The following is a 15,675-nucleotide window of genomic DNA, read 5'->3' on the forward strand; positions in this document are numbered from 1 at the left end:
TTGCGCACTTTGGAGAGTCCGAGTGTTCGTCTTCGTGATGTTGTTGAATACCGGAAGGTTGTACCGCATGTACCGCATAAATAATGATCGATAAAGTTGTAGCATCGAGTGCACTGATGCGCCCATGACTTTCTCCCGAGGAAGGAGAGAACATGGACAATGGCAAGTAGTCTCTTTTTCATGTCGTTCAGATGTGGGCTCCAAGAGAGATTCCTGTCGATGACAACTTCCCAGGAAGCGATGGCTTTTTTCATAAGGAATGGCTTTCCCGTTTATAGATATGGTATAGTGTGACATTGGTTTTCGTGTGAACCCCACAAGAGAGCATTTCTCACTTGAAATACCAGGCCCTGCAAATGTAGGTAAGACGTCGCGATTGATGCTGCCCTTTGAAGTCTCGCACGGACTTGGGTACGAGTCACACTTGACGCCCAAATGCAGATATCATCAGCTTAGATGGACATCTGAGCGGATTGTGGCAGCAAATCGACCAGGCCGATGACAGCAAGGTTGAACAGGGTTGGTCTTAACACCCTACCCTGTGGGATTCCGCGTGAGCACCGGTGTGAAGAAGTTGGTCCGTCCTGAGTCTGGATAAAAAGCGACCTGTCTGATAAATAGCTGCGGATCCAGCTGAACATACGACCTCCAATCTCAGCGGTTTGCAATTTTCCTATAATAGCCTGATGTGTAATGTTGTCGTAGGCGCCCTTAATGTCCAAAAACAATGCCACAGTCAATCTTTTCAATTTTTTTTTGTACCTGAACGATGTGATGTAACCAGGTCAACCATGTTGTCGATAGACGAACGGCCACGTCGAAAATCGGCCATAAAGCCTGGATACACATGGTATCTCTCCAAGTATCATTCAATACGCGTGAGCAGCATTCGTTCCATAACTTTGCCGACACAGCTGGCAAGTGCTATCGGACGATATGATGCAACCTCGAAGGGTGATTTCTCGGGTTTCTGCAGTGGAATGAGCCGGCTGGTCTTCCAATCATTGGAAACATTGCCGTCGCACCATGACTTGCTGTAAATGTCCAAAAGAGCCCGACGAGCCTCCTGGCCAATGTTGGTAAGCGCGGCGTACGTCGCACCGTCGGGCCCCGGCGATGACGACCGTCTGCAACAAGCTAGCGCGGCGTAGAATTAAAAAAAAAATAATAACAGATCCATGCGGGAATCCCTCGATGCTGGAACATCACAGAAATGCTCCGCTGCTGGTGGGTTTGGGAGGCCAGTGATCTCTGCACAGAATTCTTCGGCTACATCAACCTCGCTGCGTCGCTGGTGCAACGCGAGGGATTTGAACGGATAGCGCTGTTGAGAGGATGTTCGGAGGCCACGAATCCCATTCCAAACTTGTGACAAGGACTTCCGTGGATCCAGTGTTGCGCAGAAAGTCCACCAGCGTTGAGTCTCAAGTGCCTGAAGTCTGCTCTGTATCTTCTTTTGTATGCGCCTGGCATACCGAAGGTCTAGGTGCGACTTCAGGCGACGGTATCTACGCTCTGCTCGTCGCCGTAGCGATCGCAGTCGCTGTAATTCAGTGTCAAAATGGGTGTAGCTTGCCACAGGGTTTTAAGAAGCGGGTTGCTTTTTCCATAGCCTCCTTATTATTTCCTTCGATACTCGTGTCGAAGCCTTCAACGCAAGCATCTTCCATGATTTCCTTGAAAACGTTCCAGTCAATGTAGTGCATACGTGGTGCTGAGGAAGATGTGACATGACCGGTAATGGTAAGGTAGGTCAGGATGTGGTCGCTGCCATGGGTTTCAGTATTAGAAAACCAGCGGACGCGTCTTGTAAGGCATTCCAAAACGAAAGTCAAGTCCAGGCAGCTGCCGTAGTTCACTCCTCTAACATACGTAAGGGTTCCGTCATTAAGGCATTGAAGGTTATGGTCCGAGGCAAAGGAGACGAGCTTTCTGCCCCTGCGGTTCATCCTAACACCTCGCCACAAAGGGTGATGGGCATTGAAATATCCTGTGATAATCCATGGACCACTTGTGACTCCCATCAGGTCACTCAGTCTTTCGGTGTCCAAGCGGCTTGATGGCGCCAGGTACACAGCCACAAGTGTAAACGTCAAGGCGCGGCTCTTTACGGTCATGCAGACATATTGGTTATCATTGTTCGGACGAACCGGATGAAGCACGTATGTTAGTTCACGTCGAATGTATACAATAACTTTGCTAGTTCTGGTGCACGCATGCGAAGAAAATGCCTCGTAACCGGATATTCGCAAAAGTTTCGATATGTTCGGTTCACAAATCGCGAGAATAGAGAATTTATATTCATAGACATAGCGCCGATTATCTGAAATACGAGAATGAAGACCACGGGAATTCCACTTAAAATAAAAGCTTGCTTGACGTTTTTCTGAGAGGTAAGTCCGGGGGAGCCATGGTGCCTAATTTTGTAAGGCCGCAAGAACTGTATGTAATGCGTTCAGTACTTGTAGAGCGGTATTTGCTGCTGGCGTGTTCAGGCTCGTCAGCAAACTGCGCATGGCATTCATCAGGGACGTGAGTATAACGATCACTTGTAGATCTTGGCTGCGGTCAGAGTCTTGTCGTTGCGCTGGCTCAATAATAGGTGTTGGACGTTTGGATGGCAGAACGTTTCTGGCCTAGTGCGAATAGAAAGCTTCGGTAGTGATGGCCAAGTGAGGTGGCAGGCGCCAGGTTTAGCATCACTAGAAGATGGGATTTCTGCGTTTACTGTAGGTGGTCGCGGAGTTGGACAAGTCATAGTAGCACTTGGAGCCTTCTCTTCAGCGGTGGTTGCCTTCTTTGTCGATCGTTTTCGGTGGAGCGACGTCGTCGCACCTTTGCTGTGGCTCTTCTGTGCGTGGAACCATCTCGCATCATTTTTCTCAGTACTGCCCTTTCAGTCTTTAGCCGAGGGCAGTCTCGTGAAGATGGGTCGTGGAGACCACTTAAGTTGGCACACTTCAAGCCGTTCGCTCAGCAGACAACAGCGCTGTGTGCCTCTGAACATCTGGAGCACACGATGGGGTTGCTGCACACAGCGCTCACGTGGCCTATCTTGATGCAGTTCCTGCATTGTAATGGTTTAGGCACGAATGGTCGAACTGTAACGTCAGAAGTGCCCGACGTTGACATGCGCTGGTATGCAGTCACCCTTGAACGTAAGTTTGATGCATGTTGACTTTCCAAGGCACTGAACTTGGACTATGGTAATGTTATAAGTCACCGGTTTGATCAGATGATGTAAGTCAGCGTCACTGATGCCAATGTCAACGATGTAAATGACGCCAGCCGTGGTCCCGCTGCCTTGGAAACTATGAGGGCGAACGCTGATATTTCCGAGTTTGGTTACTGCGGCCAATATGTCGAGTGCGCTCCACTCAACGACATCAATGGCAAGGATATTTTTGTAAGGATATATCCTCCCGTCTTTGATGGCCCCCGGTACGAGACTCTCCAGATACATGGAAGTAGCTTGCCTGTTTAGATGGTTCAGGTTGTCCGTCTCATTTTGCGGTACAAATAAAGCCGTGTGTGCCGGTACACTTCGCGCCGTGATCACCGTAGCCGTGCTCGATGAGGAGGACTGGGCGGCTTGTCGGCGTAGTCGGTGTTTTGCTTTTGTAGTGACAACCGATACGAACCCGTCGTCGTCGGTCGAGGAGTCGTCACTGAGCGCCGAAGACGCATCAATGCCCTGGCTGCCTGAGTCACTTGTATGGTACACTCTTTTCCTCTGGCCGACTGCTGTCGACCGACTAGTTGCTAAAGGAGGCCCAGTGGTCTCCTCGTCCATTGCCGTGGCAAAAGGGAGCGGCACCTCCCTATATATCCGTGAAGGAGGTTCATTAAAGGAAGCGGCTCAAGGCGGAGCATACTCAAGCCGCGTAAGCGGCCAGGACTATGCTCCCTAGCTCGAACACTAGGAGCGGGAAAAGACAGGGGCGCATTCAGCCACTAAATGTCCTGACGTATATCACTGTTCGGCTCTCATTATAAGCTCTCTTAAAACACTGAGGATTTCCTGTGACATTTTTCATAATTTTACATATTCTATATAACCATATGAACTACTGTTAGAACGAGAGGAAGAAGATGGTTAACGCTATGAAAGAGCCCTGAACAAGGGTAGATGGGTGGAATGCCTCAATTTGCTGGTCATAGCCAAAGTTTCTACAAGTGGGCTTGTCTTCATCTGTGCAGAGCGATTATTACTGGCAGGAGTTTAAATACGCTTTTGCTTCCGAAGAAGAGCTGGAGAGGGGGAGGGTGGGTGAGAAGAATGTAGGTCGAGGAGTGAATAAAAGAAAAGTTTCTTCAGTATGTATTTCTCAGCCTGGAACCAGTGGTCCTGTGGCCTAAAAAGAAATAGAAGCGGAAGTACCAGAAAAACTACAATGCGGGGTGGATATTTATACACCTTAAGCAGGTTAGGTGTAAATACACCTTTTTTGAAAACGGACAGGCATTCCAAAGGGTCCTGATAAGGAACATATCTACAAGGTAACAATTCTCAAAAGTTTTCAGCAAAGGCGGAAAAGGAACAAGAAACAGAAAAATAACACGACAGTAAACCACAGCTGCCAGGCACTTTTTTGGGGGGGTGGTAGGTGTGGTTCACTGTCCTGTTAGTATTATGTTTCTAAGTTTTTTTTTTTTTTGCCGTGGTATGTGTGGTTCATGGTCCTGTTATTCTGTTTCTTTCTCCTTCTGCCCCTTTGAGGAAACTTTTGAGAATTGTTCCCCTGTAGACCTTCATGGATCACTGCCTTGTCGTGGCGGAGGGGGTTGCGAAACTCGATGAAGTTGTGAGCCTACTGTGTAGGGCCACCCAAGATAGACAGGTCACGGCAGAGAGTTCTGACAAAATGGGATTCACTGGAGAAGATAATGGCAACCCACTCCAGTATTTCCTGCCAAGAAAACCCTATGGCCAGTCACAATACCATAATTAATATGGCGCCGGAAGATGAGCCCCACAGATTGGAAGGCGTCCCAAATGTTACTGGGGATGAACAAAGGGCGATTCCTAGTAGCTCCAGGACGAATGAAGCGGCTGGGCTTAAGCCAAAAGGACGCTAAGTTGTGGATGTGTCGGGAAGCGACCAGAAAGTCCGATGTTGCAAGGAGATATATCACATAGCAACATGGAATGTAACATCTATGACGCAAGGTAAACTGGATGTCGTCAAGCGAGAAATCGACAGATTGAACATTGATATCTTGGGTATCAGCGAGCTCAAATGGACCGGAATGGGAGAATTTAACTCCGACGACCATTATGTCTTTTATTGTGGGCACGAATCCAAGAGAAGGAATGGGGTCGCTCTCATAGTAAACAGAAGAATGGGCAAAGCAGTGCTAGGGTACAACCCCAAAACCTACCGAATGATTTCACTTCGGATCCAAGGTCACCCTTTCAACATAACAGTTATCCAAGTCTATGCACCGACCACTACTGCTGAAGAAGCTGCCGTTGAGAGATTTTATGCGGACCTACAATGCCTTTTAGACCGCACCCCATCATCACACGTCGTTTTTCTCATATGAGACTGGAATGCTAAGGTCGGGAGTGAAGAAATATCCGGAATTATAGGCAAGTTCGGTCTTGGCGAGCCAAATAAAGCTGGGCAGTGGCTAGTAGAGTTTTGTCAATGAAACAACCTGACCATAGCGAATACTCATTTTCAACAGCACTAGAGGCGCCTGTACACATGGACTTCACCGGACGGTCTGTACAGGAATCAGATCGATTATATTCTTTGCCCGCAGAGATGGAGAAGCGCTATGCAAGCAGTAAAAACAAGGCCTGGGGCCGATTGTGGCACCGATCATCAGCTTCTTGTTGCCAAAATTAAGCTTCCATTGAGGAAAACGCAGAAAACTAGAAGGTCTTTCAGGTATGATCTGGATCAAATTCCATTAGAATATGCTGTGGAAGTGAGGAATCGATTTCAAGAATTAGATCTAGAAGACAGAGAGCCCGAAGAGATGTGGACTGATGTTCGTGATATAATACAAGAAGTTGCTACTAAGGTAGTTCTAAAGCAAAAGAAATGCAAGAAAACAAACTGGTTATCTGAAGAGGCTTTGCAAATAGCTGAGGAAAGGAGGATGGGAAAAGTTATGGGGGAAAGTAAAAGATACAAGGTTCTCAATGCGGCATTTCAGAAAATAGCAAGGAGAAATAAGAATGCCTCCCTGAACATACAGTGCCAAGCAGTTGAAGACAACAGCCAATTGAGGAACACAAGAGCTCTGTATAAGACAATCAAAGATATCAAAGGAAGCTTCTGTGCTAAGCTAGGCATGATAAAGGACAAACGAGGCAAGGACCTCACGAAGCCTCAGAGATAAAAAAGAGGTGGCAGGAATACACAGAACTGTACAGGAAGGAACCGAATGTGCAAACCCAACATAAGACGGTTGTGATTACTGATGTCGAGCCGGGCATCCTGAAGAGTGAAGTTGAATGAGCCTTAGCCAGCCTTGCTAAGAACAAAGCTAGCGGAATTGATGGCATTCCAGCTGAGTTGCTTCAAAACCTCAACCATGACGCTGTTAACATTCTGTATACATTATGTCAGAAGATTTGGACAACCCTGCAGTGGCCACAGGATTGGAGGAGGTCAGTTTACATCCCATTCCAAAGAAAGGCAGTGCCAAAGATTGTTCCAGCTACCGCACGATCGCGCTTATTTCGCATGCTAGCAAGGTGATGTTGAAAATCCTCCAAGGTAGGCTGCAGCAGTATTTGGATCGGGAGCTTTCGGACGTGTAAGCTGGGTTTCGCAAGGGCAGAGGAACTAGCGACCAAATTGCCAACCTTCGCTGGATAATGGAAAAAGCAAGAGAGTTCCAGAAACCCATCTACTAATGCTTTATTGATTATGCGAAAGCGTTTGACTGCGTAGATCACAGCAGATTGTGGCAAGCTCTCTAAGAGATGGGAGTTCCAATTCACCTCATCTGTCTCCTCAGGAACCTTTATGAAGGGCAAGAGGCCACAATCAGAACTGGGCATGGTCTTACTGATTGGTTTCCGATCGAGAAAGGAGTGAGGCAAGGCTGTATACTGTCGCCCTGCCTATTTAACCTATATGCAGAGTGCATCATGAGGAAAGCCGGTCTGGACGAGTCTTCAGCTGGAGTGAAGATTGATGGAAAACGTATCAACAACCTTAGATATGCGGATGATACCACTTTAATGGCAGAAAGTGAAGTGCAAGTCAAGAGACTTCTGATGCGCGTACAAGAAGAGAGTGAGAAGTTTGGACTTAAACTGAACATTAAAAAGACAAAGATCATGGCGTCTTGCCCTATCAAGTCCTGGAGCATCAATGGACAAGAAGTGGAAGCTGTGACAGATTTTCTGTTCTTGGGCTCCAAGATTACCTCGGAAGGAGACTGCAGCCATGAAATTAGGAGACGCCTGCTTCTGGGAAAGAGAGCAATGGTTAGCCTTGACCGCCTAGTAAAGAGCAGAGACATTAGTCTGCCAACCAAGATCCGTATAACTCGTGCTATGGTCTTTCCAGTTGTGATGTATCGATGCGAGAGTTGGACTGTGAAAAAGGCTGACCGCCTAAGAATTGACGCGTTTGAATTGTGGTGCTGGCGAAGACTCTTGAGAGTTCCTTGGACTGCCAGAAGATCAAATCAGTCGATATTGTCGACCATAAACCCTGACTGCTTATTGGAGGGTCAAATACTAAAGTTAAAGCTCAGCTACTTTGGTCATCTCATGAGAAGAGAGGAGTCGCTGGAGAAAGATTTGATGTTGGGAAAGGTTGAGGGTCGCCGGAGAAGGGGTAGGCAGCGAACGCGATGGCTAGATGGCATCCTAGAGGCACTGCAGATGAAGTTATGTAATGTTAGGAAGATAGCGAGAGACCGGAAAGCGTAGCGTGACATGGTCCATAGGGTCACGAAGAGTCGGACACGACTGAACGACTGAACTGAACTGAGATATATTCCTTTAAGGACCCTTTAGAATGCCTGCCCCTTTTCAAGAAAAATGTGTCTGCACCGAACCTGCATTAATTGCTTGCTAATCATCCGCCCCGAGGAGAAGGAGGACGAGGAAAAAAGAAGGGCGGAAGGCAGGGATGTTGACCAGAAAGAATGAAGTGGGGTTGGCTACCCTGCACTGGGGAAGGGGAATGGAGGATTAAAGGGGGAGGGTAGAAGAGGAGAGGAGGTTAGAAAGTCAAAATCTGCCAATTAGGCTAGTCTCCTAAAAAGCGAAGAAGTGCCTTGTAGGCTTTGAGCGCAGGTGACTTTTGCGGCCGTGGTCCCAAGATGTTCCCTTCCGTTAAAGGGTGAGCGTCCAGACGATCCAATGCAGTACGCAGCGTATGTCGTTCAGTTGCAAAAACAGGGCAATCAGAAAGGAGGTGCTCAATCGTTTCATCAACGCCACATCGTTCACAAGCAGGGTTGTCAGCAATCCCGATCAGGAAGGCGTATATGTTTGCGAAAGCAACGCCAAGCCATAGGCGGCACAGTAACGTTGTTTCACGACTTTTTGTGTGGTGGGGAATACGCAGGCGCAGTTCGGGGCCCAATGCCTTAAGACGACGGTTGGAGAACTTTCCCGTGTTCCACGCTGATTGTATCAGCTCCACAGCCAAACGGCGAAGCCCGCTTGCTGCGTCGGTTCTCGTTAACGAAATTTGGACTGGAAGTACGTCGTTGTGGGCAGAACGGGCAGCGTCGTCCGCCTGGGTAATTTCCTGCAATGCCACAGATCCGCCCCGAATTGTAGATTTTTCGTGTACTGCCGCTTTGTTTCTTTTTCAGGCCACAGGATCACTGATTCCAGGCCGAGAAATACATATTGAAGCAATATTTTTTAAATCATTCCTTGACCTAATTTCTCTTTACTCACCCGCCCCTCCGCAGCTTTTCTCCTACAGAAGCAAAAGCGCATTTAAGCCCATCGCAGTGACGATCGCGCTGCCCAGACGAAGACAAGTCAACTTGTAGAAACGATGGCTAGACCTGCGAACTAAGCCCCCCCCCCCCCCCCCCCTACCCTTGTTCAGTGCTCTTTCATACATATGGACTACAGTTTGAGGAACATCTTTTATTGTTTCAGATATACGATAAAGCTCCGTGGCGTGCAAAATTGCTGACAGAAAAAAAAAAAACACATTCTCATCTAGTTTAATGTTTATACTTCACAATACTACCATCCTTACTTAGTTTGTAGATACAAAGCTAGTAGGAAGATTCCTCGGCTTTTAAATTGTCAAACAATATGTTTTAGTTTTCATGTATACCTTGACGTGTGCTATACATAATATATAATATTATACACGCATTTCGATGATGCTATTGCTACTTGGCCGAAATAAGTGAATCTGTAATTACAATAAAGTACAGTGCTGCACCACAAAATTAACTACCAGCTGCGTGCGGGCCTTCCTTCGGTTTGCAGGGCGCTGCGGTTGGCACACTCGTCGCTGGATGTCTCCAGCTATGGTTGATGTTCGGGAAAATTGCCCTCGACATTCACTCCCCAAGGATGGCCGTTACTCTCGACTACTGCCCCGCCAACGTCAGCGCTCCAGTTGCTAACATATCGGCCTCCGTATTCGACGAAGTCTCATCCATTGAAAGGTTAGGATCGACGTACGTGGAAATGCTAAGCTATTTGGAGTGGAACGACAGGACAGATTATGAGGCGAGGTTTCAGGATGGTTGATAATTCAGCATAGTTGATGCTGGGCAAGTTGGCGCTGTGTTTTAGAGTAAAACTTTATCGCAGCAGCTAATGGGTAGACATGCTGACAATGACAACACAAATGCTTGTTTCCCTCGCTGGCTGTCTCTTCAAAGGTGTAGCTTTTTTTTTTTTTTACGTATTTGCACATTAACCGCGGGTAAATGAGAGCGAGGCGAACTTAGCGGTTCTGCTGTGCGTGCAGCCAGTCCAGGGAGCGCAGTGTAGACCAAAAGAACAGTTACGCACCCTCGACTATATGATGTCATTGTATCATTATTTGAACTAGTAAGAGGTCCGTCCATGACGTTTCTCAACCTAACACATACTCTCTAACACACACACACACACACACACACACACACACACACACACACACACACACACACACACACACACACACACACACACACACACACACACACACACACACACACACACACACACACACACACACACACACACACACACACACACACACACACACACACACACACACACACACACACACACACACACACACACACACACACACACACACACACACACACACACACACACACACACACACACACACACACACACACACACACACACACACACACACACACACACACACACACACACACACACACGCACGCACGCACGCACGCACGCACGCACGCACGCACGCACACACACACACACACACACACACACACACACACACACACACACACACACGCACGCGCACACACACACACATACACGCGTACGCACACGCGCACGCACACACGCACACGCACACACACGCACGCACGCACACGCACGCAGACACACACACGCGCACGCACACACACACGCACACACACACACGCGTACGCACACGCGCACGCACACACGCACACGCACACACACACGCACGCACGCACACGCACACAGACACACACACAAAAAAAGACAGCTATAAGGCCCAGCGGCATATTCGTCGAACAGTACGAGAAGCAGGGGAGTAAAGAAATTGTTTCGAAGGTAGATTGCAGTAAACTTGAGATGTTCTAAGAAACTGAAAAGAGTAGCTTTGCGATTATCCTGCTGGAAGTTCCGCTAAAAATAGCGATCGTTAATAATTAATTGCAACACGTTCGCCGTAGATCAGCATTATGTAGAATATTATGGTAATCTGAAGAAGAAAAGGGCACTCAAAATTAAAATCAAATCGTCGAAGAATGGGCGCATGGAATCACAGTACATTTTATGAAAAAAAAAAAAAGGCAATTCAAATAGAAAAAAGAAGTCAGTGAGGTGATAATACTGCAGTTTGCAGCTAACGGCTTGAGAATGTGCCATTTGTTGCATTATGAACACCGAAAACATTGAAAGATAGCAGAATTTATAGAAGTGGAGTTAGTGATTCCTGCGGCTCAGAAAAAACAGAAATTAATGTGTGTAATCAGAGGCGAAGATGTTAAAGTAGGTTAAATGATATTTGATTGAAGACAAGCACCGCTATACTTATCGGCCGTAGTGGCTTTGTGGCTATGGCGTGCAGAAGCTGAAGCCAAGGGCTTAAGATCGTATTCGGGCCGCATTTACATGGAGGCGAAATATAAAATATCACTTGCTTTTCGATAGGAGAGCACAACCTTAGTTGGTCTAAAATAATCTTGAGCTGTCCCCTGTGGCGTCTGACGTAGTCCTTCTGTAGTTCCTGGGCGTTAAAACCCCTTGTATGATCCATGTAGCGCTGCACAAACATGAACAAAAGGACAAAATGTATACGAGTTTTATAGAAAAAACAATCCCTCCATGACAAGGTGTCACGGTTGGGCACAATGACACCGCAGAATAAAGAGCGATGTGGTTCTTTATTGGTTTGTTCTCTGTATTTCTTCCCCAACACAGCTTAATTCGGACATTCCCAACGGGTCATTCTCCGCATCCTTAGAATGGCCGGTTTCTTGCTCATACGTGCGTGAACATAAACAGCGAATGCTTTTCTCCACCCTTGGATGATGCCTTATTGAGATTCAACTAACTTAACACCTAAAATTCACATGTATACAGGAGCCTGATGAAATGTGTGTCAGCTGCTGTGAGGACTATGTAGAGTCCAGTAATGATAACGTTTTCTTTTTGTGATTCATTGCAGCATTTCAGGCCTTGAAGAAAACAGCTTGCTCGGCTTCTATCGATTTTCAGCATACTGGAGCCTTATTTTTACTACAGCTCTGACAATTATACTCGGCCTTACTGTCAGCTTACTGACAGGTGAGTTCACCCTCATTTTTCGCCTTCCGTTTGAGGACAAAGTGTAGAAAGTCCGAAGGTGCTCAGTCCTATAATTTGGATTTCAGAGGTTGAGAAGTTGAGAACTCAATAAGGAAATTCTATACCGCGATGAAAGGAGCCTTTCGATGCTATTATAGAACAGATGACTTGCAAGTCGGGAGTGGCGTAACGCGTTGCGATTTTAGTAAGAAACACACAGTTACTGGTAGCCATGCGTTGACAAAGAAGTAGGTACTTATTACGCGCAAGAAATGGAGTGGAATGCTGTGGACAAGGTTTGTTGTCTGGGAGCGACTCTGGCAAGTTATTTTAGTCTCATCAACAAGGCAATGACTTGGAAAGCCTTTCAGCCAATAATTTGTTTAAATATTGTCCCAAAGTTATCCAACCTTCTAAGAAATTTGAAGCACAAGAAGCAAGAATAAATTGAATAAATTTAAGTGAGTTCTAATACTTACCAGCCTTTGTATGCCTGCACATGTGTCTCGCAGAGTAATGCGATGCAGGCAATAGTACTAACAATGTAATAATGTTAAGGATTGTACCTAATATGCCTTTTTACATTCGGACATATTCCGTAAAATTTTAAATGAACGACTCTGGACCAATTGTCATGAGTAAACTGATCAAATGAGATATTTTCATTATTGTTATAATTTGTTACAGTAGCTGTCTCGTAGAAAATGACCAGTCGGTCTTCCTTTATACGAACCGCAATGTGAACAGAGCAAAATTTGCGAATCATTCGAGGGACATGATTTCTTAATATAATAGCTGTATAGAAAAAATACACTTCGCTACTACGGTTTATTTTATTCTGACATTGTTCATTAGCCCATTTCATAATTCAGCACGGAAGATGATATAATTTATTTCTTTCCGCGTAGCAGGACTATCATGCGTATTGTTTCATGTTTCCTCGGGAAAAACTTCCGGCTTTCGTTTCAACTTGTGTCTCACCGTGCGTTGTTTTCAGCGATGCGGAATAGACATTTGCGGTTATTAGCTTGTTAGTACGGCCTACATCGGCATATTGGTATAATTTAATGATCGTCTTTTTTGTTCTCACTTCCTGCTATGTTTTTTATTGTTCCGTTTGCTTTTCATTCTGAAGAAACATGGCACCATCTGAAGGCGGCTTTCTTCCGTGTGTAGATTTATTGTGTTTAATGCGCAATTATCGTTTTCGTTTATGATGTCTCGTTGCCGACAATTAAACTAAGGTGGCAATTACCCTAAGTGTGACACTAAGCATCTTTAGAAACAGTTTGGTTGCAAAACACCATAGTCTACTTTAGTCATTTCACAAGCCAATTGGAATGAAAGTGCGGGAATGGTGAACTTATGCTTCGTAGTGTTCGTTATTCAGTTTGCGACTACAACAGGTGTGATCCTGTCTCATGCTGCAGCGTGCTTTAAAGAGTGGTTCTCTTGTTTTTCTTGGCGTGCAGGTGAGAAAAAGACCTGTGCTGAGAATTTTCACCTCACTAGCAAGCTTGCATTAAAGCTATGGAGGAAATTCAAGTTTCTGCCAAGACCGGAGGTACGTTTTGAACCATGTGCTGTGTTTTCGAAGTGCTTTGTAGATTTACCTGCTAACATGTAAAAATAATGCGGCACTTGCCTGAACTAAACTAAACAAATTGGATTCAACTGGCGTTTCATTGTACAACACCCGGTTTATTTTTGTGCTGTTGTCATCCCTTAAAAAATGCTGACACGAAATGAACAGTTTTTAAGAGATGCGTCTGGCAAGAACACACCTAAGTAACACTTAGGCGATGGATAGTTTAGAAAACTTATGAATAATATTATTTCTCTTGTACTCATTTGAGCAGGACAAGACATAAGGTTAGATGTATGAACACGTTTTCTTTATATATACCCTCCTGCGTAAATGTACACATCCATAAGAATATGGTCGAAAGGTATATACTGCTGCACAAATCAGAATCAAAGATGGAAAAACAGCGCTTTGAAGACGAGGACGAAACACAAAGGACAGGACGTGCGCTAACATTCAACTCCAGTTGAAAGTTAGCGCATGTGCTGTCCACTTTGTGATGTGGTCTCGTCTTAAACACGCTGTATTTTCATCATGATAAAACAACTCGCCCGAGCATCCACCCTGATCAGAATCAAATGTCTGTGTTTTTTTTTCGTGTACCATGCTCTAGGTGAAGCTCCCTGCCGAAACAGGAGAGGAAGAGGATGAGAAGAAAATCCTTCACCACGAATTCAAACGGGAAGAGTCCTTCCACTCGAACGAAAGCAACGTGTAGATGTCACATTTATGCACCCGGAAAAATATTCACCTCACATACTGAACAGAAGCAGATTCTGAGACGATATGCTTGCAGCTTTGGGCTGAAACTGTGCCCTTTCCAAGTTGCCTCACTCAGTGAGCGACGTGTACCAAATAAGAGGTGTGGTTTGGAAGGCAGGGAAGAAAAGTAAGGACATGCCGGCATATAATGGGTACACCGCATTAGCACGTTCATCCATTCAACAATATAAAAATGGATGTACAACTACTACAATGCACATACATCCAATGAAAAAAAAAATAAAATTACCTTTGTTCTTGTTTCGAGTATTGTTTCGCACCCTGTTAATGAAGTCCCGAGGAACCGGTCTTTTAAGATTGTCTCGCGTGCCGATGGATGGAATTTGTTTAGATGTATTGGTCGCATCATTGGCGATTTCAGAAATTAGAGGACGCCCTCGTAGAACGAATTGAAATAAATGAATGACATAGGTGCGAACGTGTACCAGCAGTAAAATCAAAATAGGCAGAGACAGTTACCTCCAATTTTGCGGAAATGGCCGCTTTTGATCACCGTAGTTCGAGAGCACTCTCATAGCACTCGCGCAGCATGCAGAGAAATTATGAGGCCGTCTGCACCGACGGTATACCAACGCATGAGGAAAAACAAACGAACTGCTTAGCGGTAATATTCTCTGTTGAGCTGCGTCCGTATAAGGCTTCTTGTCCCCTGCTGGCAACCATCAATTCACTCCAAACCGCGAGCTTGAGCAGTGGCCACAGTTTCGCGAATGTCGCTGCGATTTTTCTCTTAATTGCGAAGGGTTTGACGGCTGAAGGGACCTAAGGAGATATACAGGTAACGTTGCACGGTTGTGCGCTGATCATATTGCGCAGCTGCGAATAGCCCAGTGGCTACGTTCCAAAGACGACAGGTCTGTCGAAGATGAGCACACTGCTCCGGTTACATGACGTCCTTCGACGCCAAAGTTTCAGTATTGACACAAACATTTCAGTATTCACAGCATGCATGCTATAACTGGCCCCTTATTGAGTAGAATAAAATTAGAAATACGCGGTATGATAGCGTGGTGCGAGGGTAGTCGCGTTAGATTAAGGGTCGCAGTCATGCGTTTTAAGTATTTCATCACTACAAAGTCTGCAGTGAAGGGGGTACAACCTCCTCGCCATCATCGTCTGCTGGCTTAGCACTGCTTACAATTATCAGCCGAAGTGGCGACTCAGTGATTATAGCGCTCGATGACTGCGCCGGAGTACCCGGGTCCAAACCCGCCCGTGGAAGCCACGTTTCGGCGAGGAGAAAATACTAAACGACGTCCGTGTGCCGTATAATGACAGTGAGCGTTAAGTATCCCCAAATGGTTGATCGGAACAATTACGGAGCCCTCCGTAG

The 15,675-nt window shown here is 46.0% G+C and overlaps 1 protein-coding gene across 1 annotated transcript in view; it reads left to right on the forward strand.

The window, feature by feature from the left end:
• LOC146172402 (sodium-coupled monocarboxylate transporter 2-like) overlaps positions 1 to 14,297 on the forward strand; it is a 49,612-nt gene extending 35,315 nt beyond the window's left edge. The window contains exons 12-15 of the mRNA XM_084585861.1: positions 9,440 to 9,621; positions 11,856 to 11,974; positions 13,447 to 13,538; positions 14,173 to 14,297. Of these exons, the coding sequence (XP_084441987.1) occupies positions 9,440 to 9,621; positions 11,856 to 11,974; positions 13,447 to 13,538; positions 14,173 to 14,277 (498 nt within the window). The 3' untranslated portion in view covers positions 14,278 to 14,297. The remainder of the gene's footprint in view (positions 1 to 9,439; positions 9,622 to 11,855; positions 11,975 to 13,446; positions 13,539 to 14,172) is intronic.
• Positions 14,298 to 15,675: the final 1,378 nt, after the last annotated feature.

The sequence above is a fragment of the Amblyomma maculatum genome, unplaced genomic scaffold (genome assembly GCF_055883805.1).
Source record: "Amblyomma maculatum isolate TAMU_Amacu unplaced genomic scaffold, ASM5588380v1 scaffold_13, whole genome shotgun sequence".
Classification (NCBI taxonomy): domain Eukaryota; kingdom Metazoa; phylum Arthropoda; class Arachnida; order Ixodida; family Ixodidae; genus Amblyomma; species Amblyomma maculatum.